Source organism: Arachis hypogaea, chromosome 14, assembly GCF_003086295.3.
Source record: "Arachis hypogaea cultivar Tifrunner chromosome 14, arahy.Tifrunner.gnm2.J5K5, whole genome shotgun sequence".
In the NCBI taxonomy this organism is placed as follows: Eukaryota; Viridiplantae; Streptophyta; class Magnoliopsida; order Fabales; family Fabaceae; genus Arachis; species Arachis hypogaea.
The window spans coordinates 8,919,899-8,939,204 of record NC_092049.1 but is presented as its reverse complement, the minus strand read 5'-3'; the positions used below and the strand labels follow the sequence as shown (position 1 = coordinate 8,939,204).

Sequence of the window (19,306 nt, the reverse complement as noted above, 5' to 3'; positions counted from 1 at the left end):
AAGAGAAAGAATTGTAGTAGAAATATAAAGAGAAGAGTATTTGATTGCAACATAAAGAGAGAAGTGATTTTATTATTACTTGCTTGTGTCGTATTACCTACTGAGGTTTAGCCTCTATTTATACAAGTAAAGAAGTCACCTTATTCCACTGTTATTAAATACAAAGGCTTTGGTAATAATGAACTTCAGTATGAAAAATGTTAGCCACCCATGATCATTCATTGTTGTTCTTATCGTAACAATATTAATATTTATATCTTCTTATTATTTTGAGTTTTTGACTAATCTCAAATTTATTATTATTATTAGTTAATATATAAAAAGATGAATTATTAACCATGTTAGATTTTGAAATTTAATTTTAATGTATTTATTTTATATAATTTTTTAATTATATTTATTTTTTTATTAATTATTCACAAAATTAATATAAAAAATAAATAAATATATAGGATAGTGAAAACTCATGTGCACTCGACTTCACATAAAGTTAATATTTAAGAATCATTGAATGAAAATTTAGTCAAATCAATTAAATCATCTAAGAGTTATCAGATATCAACTTCACTTAAATCGACTGCTCCACCTTATAGCGTACATCTAAATTAAATTCTTGTGTTTGCTCATGTGGTGATTTTAAAAATTGAATAAAATAAAATAATGCATTAGTGTTTAAGCATAGTCCAAGGCGTGAGGAGAGAGTGGAGAAGAAGAGAGGAGAAAGAGAAATAAAAGAGAAAGAAGAAATCAAAGAATTCGTTTGAAAATCACAACAACCGAACCGATTATTGCGAAGAATCAGCACCGCCATCACTGATCACACCAAACAACAACACACAACCAAAAAGGAACAAAGCCACTCGCACAGAATCCGTTCATTCCCAATCGAATCGGAATCGAATCGATTGGAGGAACTTGTAATGGGGATGGAGGACGATATATCTCCGGCCGACGCTCACGGCAGCAAAACCCCCGGCAAGGAACAGCAGGCCGCCGGCGTCGGAATCCTGCTTCAGATCATGATGCTCGTCCTCTCCTTCGTCCTCGGCCACGTCCTCCGCCGCAAGAAGATTTACGTCATACCCGAAGCCAGTGCCTCTCTTCTCATTGGCTTAATCGTTGGTGTTCTCGCTAACATCTCTGACACCGAAAATAGTATCAGGTTCTTCTTCTTCTTCAGTCACTTTCTCTTTTTTCTCCTCTTAGTTTTATTTCACTGAGACTCTCAAATTTGGGGCTTTTCATTGTTGTGCAGGGCGTGGTTCAATTTTCACGAAGAGTTTTTCTTCCTCTTCTTGTTACCTCCTATCATATTATATCCTTGTCATCATTGATCACAATCTTTTCTTTCCATTGTTATTATTATTATTATTATTCTGTTTAATTCAATTTAATTTAGATTTTGATACTCTATACTATGTTTCCTTGACTCTTTACTTTACTCAGTCTGGCTTCAGTCTTGCACCTGTAAGAACCTTTATAGTTCATAGTTTGTTAAATGTGTTAAATGAGTTCTAGTTTGTTGTTTGGAGAATATTTCTGATTTGGTGATGGTGGTAATGTGGGATTTTGCAGAAACCTTTTTTCTCTAATTTTGGAGCAATTGTGACTTTTGCAATATTTGGCACATTTATAGCCTCAATAGTGACCGGTGTTTTAGTGTGAGTTTTTCATCTTTCTCCTCATAGCTAGAATTTTGACTGGTTTATTTGGATTTTTAAGATTTTTTCAATGTTTATGTAATCATGTTTTCTTCTCTGCCTGGGTGCAGTTATCTTGGTGGGCTGGTCTTCCTCATGTATAGATTGCCTTTTGTCGAGTGCCTCATGTTTGGGGCTCTTATATCGGCAACTGATCCCGTTACTGTTTTATCAATATTTCAGGTGATCTATTGCTTTGAATTTTTCTGCTTTTTTTTGTTAATTATTCCATTTCCAATTTGCATGACCGATACAAAAGGCCATTGAGGGTCAGTGTTTAGGACTCATGGCTTTTTTCTACTCCTGCTTGCTCAACTTTCAGCTGCTACATTTTTTACTTAATGATAATGGCATTTGTCGTGATGGTGAAGAAGATATCAGTGCAGAGCATAGTTTTATCTTGTTACTAATTAATATATCATGAAAAAGAAATATGAAGCTTCAATTGAGAAATCCAAGTTTTAAAAACCCTGATATGTTATGTTTTCAACTAAGCTAATCATGAATGACAATGACCAAATGGGCAAATTATGAATCAGATTGAAGGTTTAGGGTTTGACTATCTCTCCAAACTATTTTGTCCTTTATTGTCATTCACTCATGGTAGGTCTGAGTATTATATGTAAAATAGTAAGTGTAACATGCCATCTGATAAACTTCATTCCTAAATCATTGTGTTTGATTTGCTTGCTGTCATTTGCAGGAGCTTGGCACAGATGTCAATCTATATGCTTTGGTTTTTGGAGAATCTGTTTTGAATGATGCAGTAAGTTTCCGTTGCTTCTTCTCTTTGCATATCTGGTTTAAAGATAAATGGTGCATACTGGCTGATCTATTCCTTCTTTCCTTTTTATATTTGTTATTCCTCTTGTCCGACTTCCGTACTATTGGCAGATGGCAATTTCTTTGTACAGGTACCTTAATTTCTGAAATAGATCATATCATCATGCTTATCCAAAATAGCCGAAGTATCATGGAAGTTAACTTATAACTCAAGCACTTCCTTTGCAGGACGATGTCATTGGTTAAGACTCATCCATCTGGACAGAATTTATTAATGGTGGTTGTTAGATTTTTGGAGACTTTTGTTGGTTCAATGTCTGCAGGTTAGTCATCTATCCAATATTTTGTTCAGGCATTAAGCTTGTTAAATCAGTTCAGTTTTGAAGGTTTTTTGGACAGAACCTTTGCTATTCATCATTTGTTATGTCATCATAAGATTTGTAGATTTTGACTTGCCTATTGTGTCTTCACCAAATTCATGTTGCCGCAAGTCAAGGAGAGCAAGTGACCTTACTACTTTCCGATATTCCTGGTTTGATTTTTTACTTTTTGGTGAATTGCAGGTGTTGGAGTGGGATTCATATCTGCTTTAATATCCTTTTTAAGTTCATTCTTGCCCTGTGTATTCGTAGTATAAATAATAAGGGGTTTAATTTTTTTTAAAAATGTTCAAACTTTATTGTGAACCTTAACCATGAGTACCTTTTTAAGTATGCAGGATTGGATATTGACAAGTGAGTATATATAATTTAGAGTATACTTTTCTTTGATAATACGACTATTTACATCATGCCTGGAGAATGCTGATAAGGAAATTTTCCATTCTATACAGCCTTCAGAACTTGGAGAGTTGTCTTTTTGTTCTATTTCCATATTTCTCGTAAGTAACCTCCCTGGACTATGTCTTCATAAATATTTTCATGGAATTGTTGTAAATTTTCGATTCTCAGTGCAAATCAGTGTAAACTGTTATCTGTTTCAGATACATGCTTGCAGAAGGCCTTGGTTTGTCCGGTATCGTATCAATACTGTTTACAGGAATAGTAAGTAATTTTCATATTTCTCCTTTTTGTCATGTGTTGAAATATTGTTATGACTACATTTTTGTTTTCTCTTAGGTCATGAAGCACTATTCATATCCAAATTTGTCACAAAGTTCTCAAAGATTTGTCTCTGCTTTTTTCGAGTTGATATCTTCACTAGCAGAGACCTTTGTGTAAGGAGAATTTCATTTACAGCAGTTGCTGTCTTGTATTTAAACATTTTCTCTAAATAATGCATGAATACCTTTTTTGTTATGTCTACAGATTTATATACATGGGCTTTGATATTGCTATGGAGCAACATAGCTGGTCACATGTTGGATTTATATTCTTCTCCATTGTATCCTTTATTTGGCCCATAAATTTGAACTGGTGTGATTTTTATTAGAATTGTCTGTTGTTCGTGGTACTCTTTCCTTAACTCTTATGATGACCACTTCAGATATTCATTGGAATTGCAAGGTATTTGCTGATTGCTATCATTTAAAGTATTTGAATATGGTGGCATATGTTCTTTCAGGCTATGATATAAACAGATGCATGCACTTTCAGGTTTTTCCTTTCACTTTCCTCTTTTAAGTCGTAAAATTTCTTCACTTTGCGCAGGGCGGCAAATGTCTTCTCTTGTGCTTATCTGGTCAACTTGGTCAGACCTTCTCATCGAAAGATACCTCCAAAACACCAAAAAGCACTTTGGTATAGTGGTAAGAAATTAAGCCTCACATAACAATTGGGTTTTGCTTTGGAAAATTATCATTTGTTGATAAAACACATTACTTCTTGGCTTTGGCTTATTCTTTGCTACCATGCTTATGTTTTGTTCTTTATGAACATTTCAGGACTTCGAGGAGCAATGGCCTTTGCCCTTGCATTGCAATCAGTTCATGATCTTCCAGAGGGACACGGTCAGACCATCTTTACTGCAACAACAGCAATAGTTGTTTTGACGGTAGGCATGCTCATATTCTTCCTTTCTTCTGTTCACAACTTTGAATTAGAAGGAAGAAGGAAAGAGACGATGTTTATGAGGTTTACCCTTTTTCAGGAGTTTTACATTTTTGGAGGGGTTTTTTTATTAACCCATCAAGACACATAATTTCCTAGTTAAACTTTTTCCCCCCTCTTTTTTTAAAAAAGATATTACAATCTTATTTTGTATCTTGCCCCTATTAAGATTTTAAAATGTTATTGAGATTGTTTAATTATCTCATCCTTGAGCTGTTTGGGAGAAAATCAAGAGTGCTGAAATAACGGAATCCAATTTTAAGCAAACACTGATCTGTTTATCTACTGATTCAATTTGATAGAGTGCCATTTAAGAATCTCTTGTAAGATAGATTGGCAGAACTGTAAAAGAATATAGAAGTCATGAAAGTTGTAAAAGAATGTAGAAGAATATAGAAGTTATAGTTGTAAGAGAATATAGAAGTGCCAATTTTCTAACTAGAAAACTTAAGGTAAACACCAAAAGAACTAAGTTTCATCTTATTATTTATTTCTCCTGTTTAGTCTATTAGCAAGTGGCCATCCATTTTCCGCACTTTTTTCTTTTCTTATTTGTCTTTCTTTTTCCACCATAACTAACAGTAATTTAAATGTGTAACTTATTTTGTTTGTATCAGGTATTATTGATTGGGGGATCAACCGGTACCATGCTGGAAGCTCTAGAAGTGGTTGGTGACAGTCATGGTGATAGCCCTTTGGCCACAGTGGGCACCATCACAGTAAGTTTTGCAACAAATGATTTAAGACTTAGGCTATTTGATGCAAAAAGAAGCTGACACATGCAACTGAGCTTTCGGTTCTGTTTTTCAGTTGCATCTAAAATTAACTTTATCAAGCCTATGAAGTAGAGCCTGACAATCCCCTCACTGAAACAGAATTCTATGTGCCAAACATGTCTCAAATTTTTTATGTAACTATCCTGCTTAACAAGTGGCTGGAATAAACATTTCAACAACATATCTAGAGACTGTTTTGATTTTGAATTATGTGAATCCATCTTCAGTCATGAGTTTTTCTTAAGAGTTTTAGCGAAACAGTTTTGATTTACAAAACACAATATGCTAATGAATATTTCATATATTTCTTTCTCTATCAACTAATTTTCTACCCTTTCTCTTACAAGAACAATTATGAGGAAAACAATGGTTATGTTGCTCCTTCTTATGATGAAGAATCATCATCAGGAAGCAGATTCAAGATGAAGCTAAAAGAATTCCATAAGAGGTATCATCTGAGCTGTGAAACTGCATATAGACTCATTGACGTTGCAACCACTAATTTCTCTTTGCATCTTTCTTGCAGTGCTGGATCATTTACTGCAATAGATAAAAACTTTCTGACCCCATTCTTTACAAGTCAAAGTGGAGATGAAGATGATGAAGGTAAGTTTGAGTTTTTTATTTAGCATTGCCAAAGAATTGATAAAGTAGGTAGGCATCAAGTATTGATGTCTGGTCTGATTTGACCATCCAAGGAAACAACCGGTTTGTAAGGTGTCCAACCAACTTGTATTCCAATAATCTTAATTGGTCCTGAATATTTGCTTTTTTAAAAAGAGAATTTTATATGGCATCTTTCAACCATGATGTAGGATTGGATATCTACAATCTTTACTGGTATAAGCCTTCTTCTCTTCAGGCTTTTTGAACCTGCAGCTTCTTTGATTTAGAAAATACATATAGCTTCTTATTGGCTCATTGTAATATTATTTGTTGTGTTTCTAGTATCATTCTTCATTCATGATCTTAGGCATATTATACGAAAACTTTTTTCCAATAAGTTGCTTTGATTGATTAATTCTGTTTGGATGTTACATTACCGTGATTTGTTGTTCGTGTTCTGAACAGATGAGCCGTTGACTTCAACAAGACCGGAAAGACCGGGACGACCGGGACTTAACCGTCACAATCCTTATTCATCATGATTCATTCCAACAACATAGCACACTTTTGAAGCCTTTTCTGTACATAAAATTCAGTGATGCAGTTTATAGACAGCTTGTAGGAAATTGGCAACAATACAAAGAGAGTCAAAATGGCATTCGGATATATACCATTGAGAATCTCATGGCAAAGTTTCATTGGGATGGAAGACCATCATCTCTGCAGCATTTATTTCATGCAAGTTTGATGAGTATACATACATATATATATGCCTCTGCCATGAAGTTGGAGGTTTATAATCTGGATCTAACCACACGTGTATTCTTAAATGTATTGATTATTCCTGTTTCTACCGGTTTATCACTTTGATTTGATATAGTTCTCAGGAGTTTGATAATCCTAGTTCATAGTTAAAGATAATTCAAATTCATTTGTCACAATGAGGTTACTATATGCCAAGCATGAATAGCGATATGTATAGAGGAAAATTGAAGATTGGTCTAGTAGTTGGCACATTTGCATGTTAGTGGATGCAGTATCTTATCTTCATGATTAATTCTATAATCGGCATTTAGAATTTGGTGCTTTAAAGTACAACGGGACTGTTTAATATTAAAAGTTATATTGGTATCTAAACGTGTGGAAGAGCATATCCATGGGAAAGGATGACATTTTAAAATAAAAACACAGTAAGGAAATAAATTTATGTTTGATTTAAAATATAAAAATGCATATTAGAGAAATATTATTGTATTCTACTATACTATGACAAATTAGAAGTAACTTTGTACTTATCAAATTGCATATTATTGATTTTCTATCCGAAAAATAATTATGCTTTAGCCTTTATTGAAGACTAATAATAATAATTTTATTCGAACAAGTATTGTTTATATTTCTTAACAAAGAGATTATGCATAGATTTAAAATGAAAATTATAAATAGTTGATAATTATGTAAACAATTAAAATATATTTTAAAATAAGTAACAAATTGAGATATTAAATTGATATATAATAAGAATATAGAAAATGCAATATCCATATATCTATTTATTTGTTTATTTAGGTTGATCATATAAAATAAATATGTAATATAAAAGATGGATTTTCCCCAAAAAAATGTAAACTACTACTCTTTCAATTTTCAAAATTTAGAAAAATTTGTTTTGTTTGAATTGAATTAATAATTTTTGGTACAAAAGAGTTTTAGACAGATATTAGAATTTAATTTTAATGCACTATTAATATAGAGTAGTTTTACACCTGCATTTAATTACGTAATGTCACATCACTAAAAATAATTATCTTTTACATTAACCGCATGAATTGCACAACTGAATAAAACACTTTACATTGTCAGTGCATCAAAATTAAACTCTAGATATTATATCAATAAAAATAATTAAATTTTAAAATATTATTTTTTTTACCAAAGATAAAAGACTCGAACCCGCAACCTCTTAATTAAATATGGGAAGACTATGCCATTTGAGCTATAACCCGTTGGTAATTTTAAAATATTACTTAAAAAATCTAAATATGTAAATTTAATTAGATAATTACATAAAACTCTTTATATTTTACGGCAACAAAATTAAACTAAAAAAATAAATAAATGAAGCAAATAAGGTGGATATTGGTTTAAGGGATCCAAAGCAATGGAGAAGGCTCCTCTGAGCAACATAAATAAATGCAGTTAACGAGAAACAAGTGTTAAAATTAAAAACTAATACATTTTTTTTTAATTTTTTTGAATATAAAAATCCCCAAATCAGAACCGTTGCAACGTAAACCCTCCTTACCAACGGCTACTTCAATAATCATCGTCTTTCGCTTTCTCTTTCACTCAAAACCTCTGCTTTCGATCCACTCAGGCTTCCTTCTTCCTCGAAGTCTCTATCTTTATTGTTTCCATTTACCCCAATCCGAACACCACCCATTCTAGGGTTTCTGCTTGATCTAAGCACAAGAACCACGTAGTTTTGTAGAGCCCCAAATTCTGCAATGGATTCCGCAACAATCAAAGCTTCTACTGTCGTTCCAGATGCATCTGCCCCTCCTCCTCCTCCACCGCCGCCGACCCCTTCTAACCACCGCCGGCCTAGGGTCCGGGAGGTTAGCTCTAGGTTCATGTCTCCGGCGGTTTCTTCAACCGCGCCGAGGCGGCGGCACCACCACCAGCAACCGGAAGTTGATTCCTCGAATTCCGCTGATGAGAATCACAGGCCTGTTGAGAATTCAGATGCAGGAACCCCGTTCCCAATTGGGTGTAATTCAACTTCTCAGTGTAAAGGGAATTTGGGGAACACTACTACTACTCAGAGGAAACAAAGGGCTGTGAAGCTTTTCAAGGAGAATAACAATAATGGAGTGGGAAGAGACCCTTCAAGGTCATGTTCTGGAAGAATTGGAGTTGGAATTGGGAATGGTGGTTTCGGTGCCACCCCTTCTAGGCCTGATACCCCCACAGTTGTTGTGCCTTCAAGGTATAGGCTCACGCCGCAGCACAGGGGTAACACCTCGGCCGCTGCGAAACTGCTTCAGGCCAGTGGAATGTCACTAAAGGGCAATGCCGGTTCTGGTTGGCCTAGGATGGAAACCAACTCGGTGTCCGGGGATGCTTCTTCGGTGTGCTCCGATGATGATTGTCGTAGCGATTCGGGTGTGAGTTGCAGCACTCAGTCACTTCCTGAGTTGTGTTCTGAGGTAGATATGTTGCCTTCTGTGTCCAATAGGTCAGTGGCTGAAAAAATTGGCAGTAGAAGTGTCTTGAGTAGTAGCATTAGTAGCAATAGTGGTAGTAATGTCGAGTCGAAAGTACATGCTTCGCCTTTCCATCGGTCGATTACTTGGCCGTCTAGTTGCGAGAAGCAAACTCCTTCACTGTCCAAGCTGTATGGAAATCAATTGAATCATGTTAAGGCAGGAGGACTGAGTTTGCCTCCGGTACCCCCTAGCGCGAAACCGGTGGCAGAAACAAGGAAAGGGAAGAAAGGGTCTAGTAATCAGGAAGATGTGCATTCCTTGAGACTGATGTATAATCGTTATCTGCAATGGAGATATGCCAATGCCAAAGCAGTGTCTGCCATGAAAGTGCAGCAAAGAGAAAGTGAGGTAAGGTTATATATAGTGCAAGAAAATGCATAATCATCTAGCTTGGTAATTTTATCTTTGTAATTTATATATAGATAGAACCTTGCACCTTCTGATAAATACAATCTTTGGAAGAAGATATAACTTGATCACAACTCACACCAGTGTAAAATAAAACTTGATTGGTCCACGGTGTATAACAGTTCTAGATCAAATGATGTATAATTTTGAGGGTAAACTGACTCTGACTTCATTCATTTGACATTGTAATTTAGCTTATTTCAAATTATACTCTGAAAAAGTTCGATATGGTTGTCAGATAAGTGACATGTTACCTTTGTTGAATGTTTGTTATTTTACTAAACTATTGAGAGCTCTCTTTTTTGTTTTTTATTTAGGTTACAATTTTGGACAATCAAGTACAACTTAATCACTTTTGGTTCTTTTTGTTGTCTTATTAATCCAGTACAACTTAAACTATTGAGAGCTCTCTTGGTTGTTTTTTGTTTAGGTTACAATTTTGGACAATCCAGTACAACTTAATCACTTCTGGTTCTTTTTGTTGTTTTATTAATCCTTGCAGAGAGTACTATATTCTCAGGCGATGAAAATATCAGAAATGCGGGATTCTGTAAACCGGAAACGCGTAGAACTGGAGCTTTTGCGGAGATCAAAGACTCTCTCAACAATTCTTGATGCGCAAGTAAGGCTACTAATAATTTTGAATGCTTATTTTTCATTGAAGTTGTCCACAAAGCAATGTCTGTATCAATAATTTGCCTGTTTTATTTTATAAATGCAGATTCCCTATCTGGATGAGTGGTCTGCTTTGGAAGAAGAATATTCACTCTCTATTTCTGAAGCAATTCAAGCTTTGTTGAATGCCACAGTACAACTTCCACTTGGTGGGAATGTTAGGGTATGATCTTTAATCCTATTATCATATCTACTAATTTTCTGGTCAAGACTTCGTAAGCATGATTCATTTTAATACTCACATTTCAAAAATCAGTGTTTTGGTTCTGAAACTGCACTTGGTCGGTTCAAATCGACTGGGTTGTCATGTTAAATGACATGTGGCATGGCATGTTTCGGATTCAACATATTCCTTATGACATGGCAGTTTGAAAAGCACATTTGGCAAGCTTAATGGTCTTAATATTTTAGGAGATCCGTGATGGCGGAACTAAAATGATTGAAATAAGAACCAAAAATGCTAATGCAAATCCTGAAATGTCAAGGACTAAAATAAACTATGCTTATAAAGTAAATGACCAAAATGAAGCTTTATTTGTTTATTCTATTGTGTTTAAAGAAAAATGTATTCTACCAAACAGGTTGATGTAAAGGAGGTTGGGGAGAGCCTGAATTCAGCATCAAAGATGATGGAAACAATTGTTCTCAATATCCAAAGATTCATGCCAAAAGCAGAACAAACCGATGTCTGTATCTCAGAATTAGCTAGAGTTGTTAGTGGAGAAAGAGCTGTAATTGGAGAATGTGGAGATTTATTGTCAAAGACATATAAGTCACAGGTTGAGGAGTGCAGCTTAAGGGGCCAATTAATCCAACTATATTCAACTTGTCATAATAATAATAATATCACAGAACAAGAAGCATTTGATAGTTCAGTTGCAATTTGTGCTGGCAATGAGCCTTGTTAGGTATAGATATAGATAGCTCATGATCATCATAGTTGAAACTTTGTTCATAAGAACTTGATGAGATAAATTTTTTGATATGATTGTTAAATAAGCCAAGCTTGAGTCTCTCCTCTGAATCATATAGCAAGTGTTGTAATTTGATATGTCTATGTAATTTCATTTCATTCTTTGTATGATTGCATTAGCTAAACTAATAAATCTATAGAAAAAGTGGATTTTCTAATGATATTCTGTTTGTATGAACACCACAATTAAAAGTAATAAAAAGATGTTAGCTCTAACTAATAATAGTTTAATTATGATAAAAAAAATTTTTTTCACTCAATGGATATAAACTAATCTTTCCCTGGTTTATAAACACTTTCAATAGTGGGATAGCGATCTAAAATTTTAAATTTTTTCTGTAACTAAGGTGAGGATTGAATTCTCGACACTTGATTAGGGGAGAATGAATTCTTTTATTCAATTACAGCAATATTTGATTAAATAGTTAATTCCATCTATTTGATTCATAAGCTTAAATAAAATAAAATAGAGACCGATTAAATTAATGGTTGTATATTATCATAAAGTAATTGGATATTTTGCTTTTATAGAATTTTGGGTGTGTTTGAAACAAAATATGTAGGAGTTAATTTGATTTGATATGGAATGAATTAAATTAAAAATAAATTATTTTGTTTTAAATCAAGTATGTAAAATAGAAATTAATTTAATTTAAAATTAATATAATTATTTGCTTTACATTTTTATTTTTCATTTATTGCTCAATTTTTCTTTTCTGCCGTTGGCTTGCAGAACCACTAGTCCACTACCACATCTCTTCTCTAAATCATTTTATTTTTTAAAATAATTTTTATATTTTTAACACACTAAATTATTTCAATCCAACCAAATTCATAAAAATTGATGGAATTTGAATTTAATTATAATATAAATTTATGTGATTTACAAATCGATTGTTTATTAGTTGTTTTTACTTTCTAGCACTATATTTTGGCCAAAACTGTAACTTTTTTGGTGAAAATTAGTTATAATTATTATTTTTTTTTGGCTTAATTAGTTATAATTATTTAATGAATAGTGATCGTTCACTCTCTCAAGTTGGGCCTCAGCAACCTGGCCATGTATACACCTGCAAAGTAATTATCCTTCATTTTCACTTAATTTTACACAACAAATCTTCTCTTAGTTTGAGTTGCTTTAAGCCTTTAACCATTAGTTCACTCTCGTCCAAAAAAAAAACATTAGTTGACTCGTTTATTTATATAATGGTAGGGAGTATAAATTTTATATGTTGCATTCAGTAATTTATTGGCATGACAAATTTTGATGAATTAATTAATTTAATTTATTAGGTTAGAAAATATTATGAAAAATCGGAGAAAAAAAATTACAAGCTGAATTTTATAGTTATTCAATGTTTTTAAGATATAAATATAAAATTAAAGAAAAATATTTAAAAATTGTCCAAAAAATAAAAATACAAAAGAGTGACAATTCAATTGGTATTTTTTTAATTTTTAGAAAATACAAAAAAAAATTGTTTGAGACAAATGGTGTTTCTTTTGGCTTTTACTCTTTAAAGCTAAACAAATTTTGGGTCTATTTTGTGTGTAGTTTTGTTCGAAAAAGGGAAAACAGTATTCAAATGCAGTCTTCAGTGTGCTATCTTGTTGGAAAATAAAATAAATATTAGAAGAGAAATAAAAACAGTTTTGTTAGAGAAACTTTCGAATGTTATTATAGAGTAAGTGCAAACCGTTAGATTTAACATCAATAATTAAAGTTAAAACAAAAAAAGTCCCATATAAGTAAAGATTTTGGTAACTTGGCTAGAATCAATGAAATAAAAAAAAATGATTAACTATTAAAAGTAATGAGGTAAATTAAATTTATTTATTATTGTTATTATATATTTTTTTTTGTCATGGGTTGAACAAACAAATAAATCAATACTAATAAAATAAACTAATTCGCTAGTTTAACACAGGACTATTTTTACATCAGAAAAGTACTCAAAAAAATTTGATCGAATTCCTCCGTTATTCTGTTATTGTTGATGTGATGTCTTCAAGCATTTTCACTGTTTTATTTGCTAGCAGGTGCTTCCACTATTGTTCTATCTGGCCACAGATTTTGACGCTCTTGAACCCACCACATTCCACCTCTACTATAAATGGACCTTCAAAATCCGAAAAATTGCTGACATAGAAAAGGAAGGAAGACGCTGTCTGTGCCGCTGCTGGTTGGCTAACTCCAAACGTAAAACTGATTCTGTAGAAGAACCCGGTCTCCATGAAGGCGCCATGATTCTCAAATGATGACGCAGTCAAAGCACAAAATAGATGACAGTTACAACAAGTCCATTATCTTTTATTTCAAATTATCCTCAACGTGTACGTAATAGAATGAAAAATTAAAATACAATTATATTTAAACAATTATTTGTATTATTTTTTATTAATTTATTCAAAAACTAATTAAATTTTGAAACTAATTGGTATAAAATATTACAGATATAAAACTAAGAAAAATTTTTATTTATATAAGAACGAGCCTAAAAAATAATTATTTTATTTAATATATAATTAAGAATATTTCTTTCTTTACCAACAAGCTATAGTTCATATATTCACCTAAGAGTTGATAAAAAATAAAAAGAATACTTCTTTTTTTTATTAACATTTTTAACATTAATTATTTATTTTACATACAATATAGAAATAAATGAATATAATATTTATTGAGTAGACGCAGTTACTTAAAATTTTTTTTATTGTTATAGTATTTGAACCAAAGAAAAAAAAAATATTATTTTAAGAAAAACTAATAATATATTTTTAATAATATTCTTAATACAAAATAATAAATTTTAAATATTTTTTTAAATAATATATATTAACTAAAATAATATAATTATCCCAAATAATATATTATAAATGTAGTAAAATGACATATTTCAATAAAAAAATTGTTAATAAAAAATTATATGAATTTTTGTTTCGCATAAAATAAAATTATTATATGTTTGTTTGTTTTTTACATTGTATATATGTTTTTTTAATTAATTAATATAATACAAAATTTTTTATCATTCTGTTCATATTTAATGTTTTAATTTTGTTTCTCACAAAATAAATAAATATATATATATATATATATATATATATATATATATATATATATATATATATATATAACACAAAATTTTTTATCATTGTGTTTATATTTAATATTATAATTTTATTTCACATAAAATAAAATTTATTTAAATTTTAATATTATATACATAATATATATATAATACAAATTTTTTTATTATTGTGTTTATATTTAATATTATAATTTTATTTCACACAAAATAAAATTTATTTAAATTTTAATATTATATACATAATATATATTTAATATTATTTTTTTAAAATTCTAATATATCTTTTTTCCTAGATTTAGTACATGAATTTTTAACTTATTTTTATGTATTATTTATTTTAATTCTAAAATTCAATAACTTTTTTTTTACAGACATGTTGTTTTTAATATTTATATACTATTTTTTATTTTGAACTTCAGCCCAATATCTAAGACTTACAAAAAAAATCTAAAACTTGTAAAAAAATGATTAACCTGATTAATAGGTTAACTTTTTAAATTCAGACCATTCAAATAAAATATAATAAATGAAGAGTTCCATACTTAGCAAGGAGCATTTAAGGATGAGTCGTAAACGAGATATATATATTTATAAATAATTAAAATATAATTTTTAAAAATAATAAAAATATTAATAATTTAAATTGGACCAAATTCTTAAAAATGAATCTTTTCAAATAGGTGGAAACTCAGGTGCAGTCGACTTCATGTGAAGTTGATACTTAAGAGTAGTTAAATGATTTGACTGATTTGAGTATTTGACTAAATTTTCATCTAACGGCTCTCAAGTATCAACTTTATGTGAAGTCGACTTCACCTGAGTTTTTACCTTTCAAATAATAGAAAAGATAAACGATTTTAAATAATAAAAAAGATAAACTGTCCATTTTAAATAATAGGAAAGATGAACTGTCCATTTAAAATAAACACGTTAACATGTTTACTTTAAAAGCGCATAAGTGCACCCTTAAACTGCCCACTAATAATATGGTTAACTTTTTTTCGATTGAACAGAATAAACTTAAAAATCATCCAACCAATCAATCCATCTCCATTGAATTTTTCTGGAATAAAATTATTTAAATTATATTTTAAATTTTTAGATGCAACAAACGAAATTATACATATGAGATCTAATAGCAGCAACATTACCAAAATATGAAATCCTAATATTGGAAATGTCTACAGAAGTACAGATGGCTCCGTAAATCTGTTTATTCCAATTAATAAAATATAATATAAACAAAAATAAAAAATTCTAAATTATAAACCTTAAATAGTTAAATATTAAATTCAAAGTTTTAAATTCTATATCAACATAGCATCATTAAGCTAATCTAAAAGGTTCGAGTTTGACTACTATGTTTTTTATGAAAAAAAAAATTAAAAAAGCATAATAATAATAATAATAATAATAATAATAATAATAATAATAATAATAATGTGTTCTATATATACTACATATATTGTGGAAAAAAAAAAGAAAGACAAAATTAAAAATAAAAGAGGATAATAATAGACCTAAAAAGAAAAAGAAACATGAATTGGTCAAATCTAAATAACTATAAATACGAAAATATTATTGATTTTATTTGGTTTCATATATCCTAATACGAAAATATTTAATAATAAAAAAATTAATTAAAAATAGTCAGAATTTTTCTTGTTTAATATTATCGATCATAATAACCTATATATGATTGGATCTTCCATATCCCATTCTTCTTTTTCTTCGTTATTATAATCTTCCCAAATAGGTGGAGCAAAACGTAGCATCTTCTCTTTCACCGTTGAACATGTTTCGCCATTCATGAGTTCTTGTGTATTATAATTGAAGAATGCGCCATTAACAAAACCCTCAACCTTTTCTTGATCATCATCATAGATGTTACAAAGAGCCTCCATGTACTGTAAGGGCAACTTTTCCGTGGCTTGAACGTCGTGCGAGACACGACGGAACGAGTCACGGCAAAGAACTCTAGAAAAATCCAACAGCTTAAGTTCACTTTTAGTGGCGGTTGGAGATGGTGGTGAAGGAGGGTTTATTGCTTTTCTTAAACAGTGTTCTATTGGGTGGGTGGCGGCCGTCGTGGTAGGAACACGTGGCATCATCATCATTAGCATGAGAAGAATGATGATGAACTTTGATGAAGACATTGTGGAAGACTTGAAGAAGTTAAAAGTGTTCTTAAACAAGAATATTTGATAATTTTATTAGTATGAGAAACAATCAACTAAGTATGTGTGGTGTTAGTGACAATTGATGTTATTTATATACAATAATGTTGTTAAGTTTGATTTAAATTAGCATCTAATCTAATCTAATCTTATTTTTTTCAACAAATTATATAATTTAAATGACTGGAATGGATTAAATTTTAAATCTCATCTTAAATTTTATTTAATCTAATCAAAATAGTATTATATAAAATAAAATAAAAGATTACTATACAATTTGTTTAAGTTTAATTATCTCTCAATAATGTTACATACATAATTTAATAGGTATTTTTTTTTTACCGAAAATATGGAGACTCGAACCCACAACCTCTTAATTGAGTATGGAAAGACTATGTCATTTGAGCTATTGCTTCTTGACACATAATTTAATAGGTTCCTCCTATGTTTATTTATCTATTTTATTAATAATTCAAGTTATTAGCCTTATAAGTTACATGTCAAAAATGGATCAAACCAATTTAATTCAAATTAAACGGTTGAAATTGTATCAAATTGGATTGAATTTTAAAATTAAATTACATGCAATTAATTCAAATCAAACCGTAAAAAACTATACTAATCATATATCAAATAAATTGGCAATCAAAATTAGTTTTCAAACTAATTATATAAAAAAATCCAAAACCAAATTTGCAATAGCCTTATCAGAGAAAATAGGGTGTGTGAATAGGTCAATGCTAACGGCCTTTTTTTTTATTAATTAATTAATTATGAATTAAATACCGATAGATATAGTCCAAAAAAAAATCCCGATAGATTTACCAAAGTTTTTTTAAAATGAATTTTATTCAATAAGAAGAGAACCGCATAATGTACCATACTTCCGTGGTTATTGATTATCAATATAGTAGAAATTGTTGTGATAAGAATGAGACGTGGATGTCTATTCCTATGTGGAGCTTACTTTTTTAAGGAAGAATAATTTTAAATGTATGTTGAAATTAGACTTTCTATACATGTATAAATAGAGATCTATTGCCTCTCAGAAAAACACACTACAATCAATAAGAATTCTATCTCTTTCTATTTATATTGTCTATATACAAAATTCTTCCTCTCTTTCTTTCTTTCATATGTTAATACATATATATAAATATATAAGTATCATATCTTTTATATTGAGATAGTAATTGTGGTTAATATTGTTATCTAATTATATTTCTTTACTTTATGTTTGTTACCTCTTCCTTATTTATTTAGTTATTTTACAACACGTTATCAGCACGAAGCTCTAACGATATTTTAGGAAGACTTCAGGTAACAAATTTTTATTATGTTGAAGCTCTCTCATCTTGAATTCAATGCTCTTGATATATCTGAAAATAATTATTTATCATGAATATTAGATGCTGAAATCCATTTTGATTCAATGGATCTTGAAGATATAATTAAGGCTGAAAAATAATGCATCCCAGAAGGATAAAGCCAAGGCCATGATTTTCCTTCATCGTCATCTTGACGTATGATTGAAAAATGAATATTCCACATTAAAAGATCCTGCAGATCTGTGGAAAGACCTTGAATAAAGGTACTATCATGTGATACTTCCTCAAACCCGATATGTTAGAGAAAGTTTTCTCGACCTTCCATACCTCGAATGTGCTCCTGCAGTAGCAATCGAGAAAAATGATTTAAAAAATATTCTAAGCTAATTTCTTGCTTTCTTGTTGCTGAACGCAACAATGAGTTGCTTTTAAGGAATCATGAAGCGCGCCCAATTGGCGCCGCCCCATTTCCTGAAGTAAATGCGGCAAACTACCCCAGAAGAGGTAAATGGCAAGGTTTTATTAACAAGAAAAATTATGGAAGGAAAATGAATTATGTTCAAAAGAGAGGATCTCACCAGAAGTGGGATAAAGAAAGAAATAATGGACAAAGTAAATCAATTGAGGATAAATGCTTTCGTTGTGGTGGAAAGAGCCATTGGTCACGTACCTGTCGTACCCCAAGGCACCTAATTGATCTTTATCAAGCATCCTTGAAAAGGGATAACAAAGGAAAGGAAATAATTTTTGTTTCAAATTATAAAAATTTCACCACTCATTATGATGTATCTGATTTCTTTGAGAATTTTAAAGGAAATATTGGCCATTTGATCAATGACGAAATTGTTTAATATGTGTGTTTGTTAAGTATTCATGTGAATAATTTTTACTGTGCATATACTTTTACTCATTTTATTATTATTATTATTATTTGTTTTTGAAGAAAAATGCCAAGGACATATTCCGAAGATATTTGCCTTGCGGATAGTGCAAGTTCGCACACTATTCTTAAAAGTGATATATATTTTACCCATCTTGTGCCAAAAGAAGAATATGTTAATACTATTATTGGCTCGGGCAATGTGATAGAAGGCTCCGGAAGAGCTATAATTTTGTTTCTTGGAGGAACAAAATTCATAATAAATAATGCACTATTATCTACCAAGTCTCGAAGAAACTTGTTGAGCTTTAAAGATATTCGCCGAAATGGATATCATATTGAGACTATGAATGAGGGAAATCATGAGTACTTTTGTATCACAACTCATGATTCAAATAAGAAAGTTATATTAGAAAAGTTGCCCTCACTTTCATCTGGGTTATATTATACCAAGATTAGTGCAATTGAATCACATGCTATTATTTATTATAATACAACTTATATTAGGCCAACTTCTGGTTTACAATGGCATGTGATTCAATTGCACTAATCTTAGTATAATACAACCCAGATGAAAGTGAGGGTAATTTT

At 30.7% G+C, this 19,306-nt stretch overlaps 2 protein-coding genes across 2 annotated transcripts; both read left to right on the top strand.

Moving 5' to 3' along the window:
• Window positions 1-678: 678 nt before the first annotated feature.
• LOC112741389 (sodium/hydrogen exchanger 6) lies at window positions 679-6,991 on the top strand. Its single transcript, XM_025790357.3, has 21 exons — window positions 679-1,162; window positions 1,256-1,315; window positions 1,443-1,467; window positions 1,576-1,661; window positions 1,772-1,883; window positions 2,404-2,466; window positions 2,595-2,614; window positions 2,712-2,806; window positions 3,047-3,075; window positions 3,186-3,217; window positions 3,316-3,363; window positions 3,466-3,526; window positions 3,602-3,699; window positions 3,791-3,866; window positions 3,969-3,988; window positions 4,133-4,230; window positions 4,366-4,475; window positions 5,149-5,250; window positions 5,655-5,755; window positions 5,834-5,913; window positions 6,379-6,991. Exons 1-21 carry the CDS (start codon window positions 921-923, stop codon window positions 6,453-6,455), a joined length of 1,635 nt encoding a protein of 544 aa, XP_025646142.1. The 5' UTR covers window positions 679-920; the 3' UTR covers window positions 6,456-6,991.
• An 883-nt stretch (window positions 6,992-7,874) lies between these two features.
• LOC112741388 (protein ENDOSPERM DEFECTIVE 1) lies at window positions 7,875-11,396 on the top strand. Its single transcript, XM_025790356.3, has 4 exons — window positions 7,875-9,530; window positions 10,093-10,212; window positions 10,312-10,428; window positions 10,847-11,396. Exons 1-4 carry the CDS (start codon window positions 8,421-8,423, stop codon window positions 11,171-11,173), a joined length of 1,674 nt encoding a protein of 557 aa, XP_025646141.1. The 5' UTR covers window positions 7,875-8,420; the 3' UTR covers window positions 11,174-11,396.
• The last annotated feature ends 7,910 nt before the right edge of the window (window positions 11,397-19,306 follow it).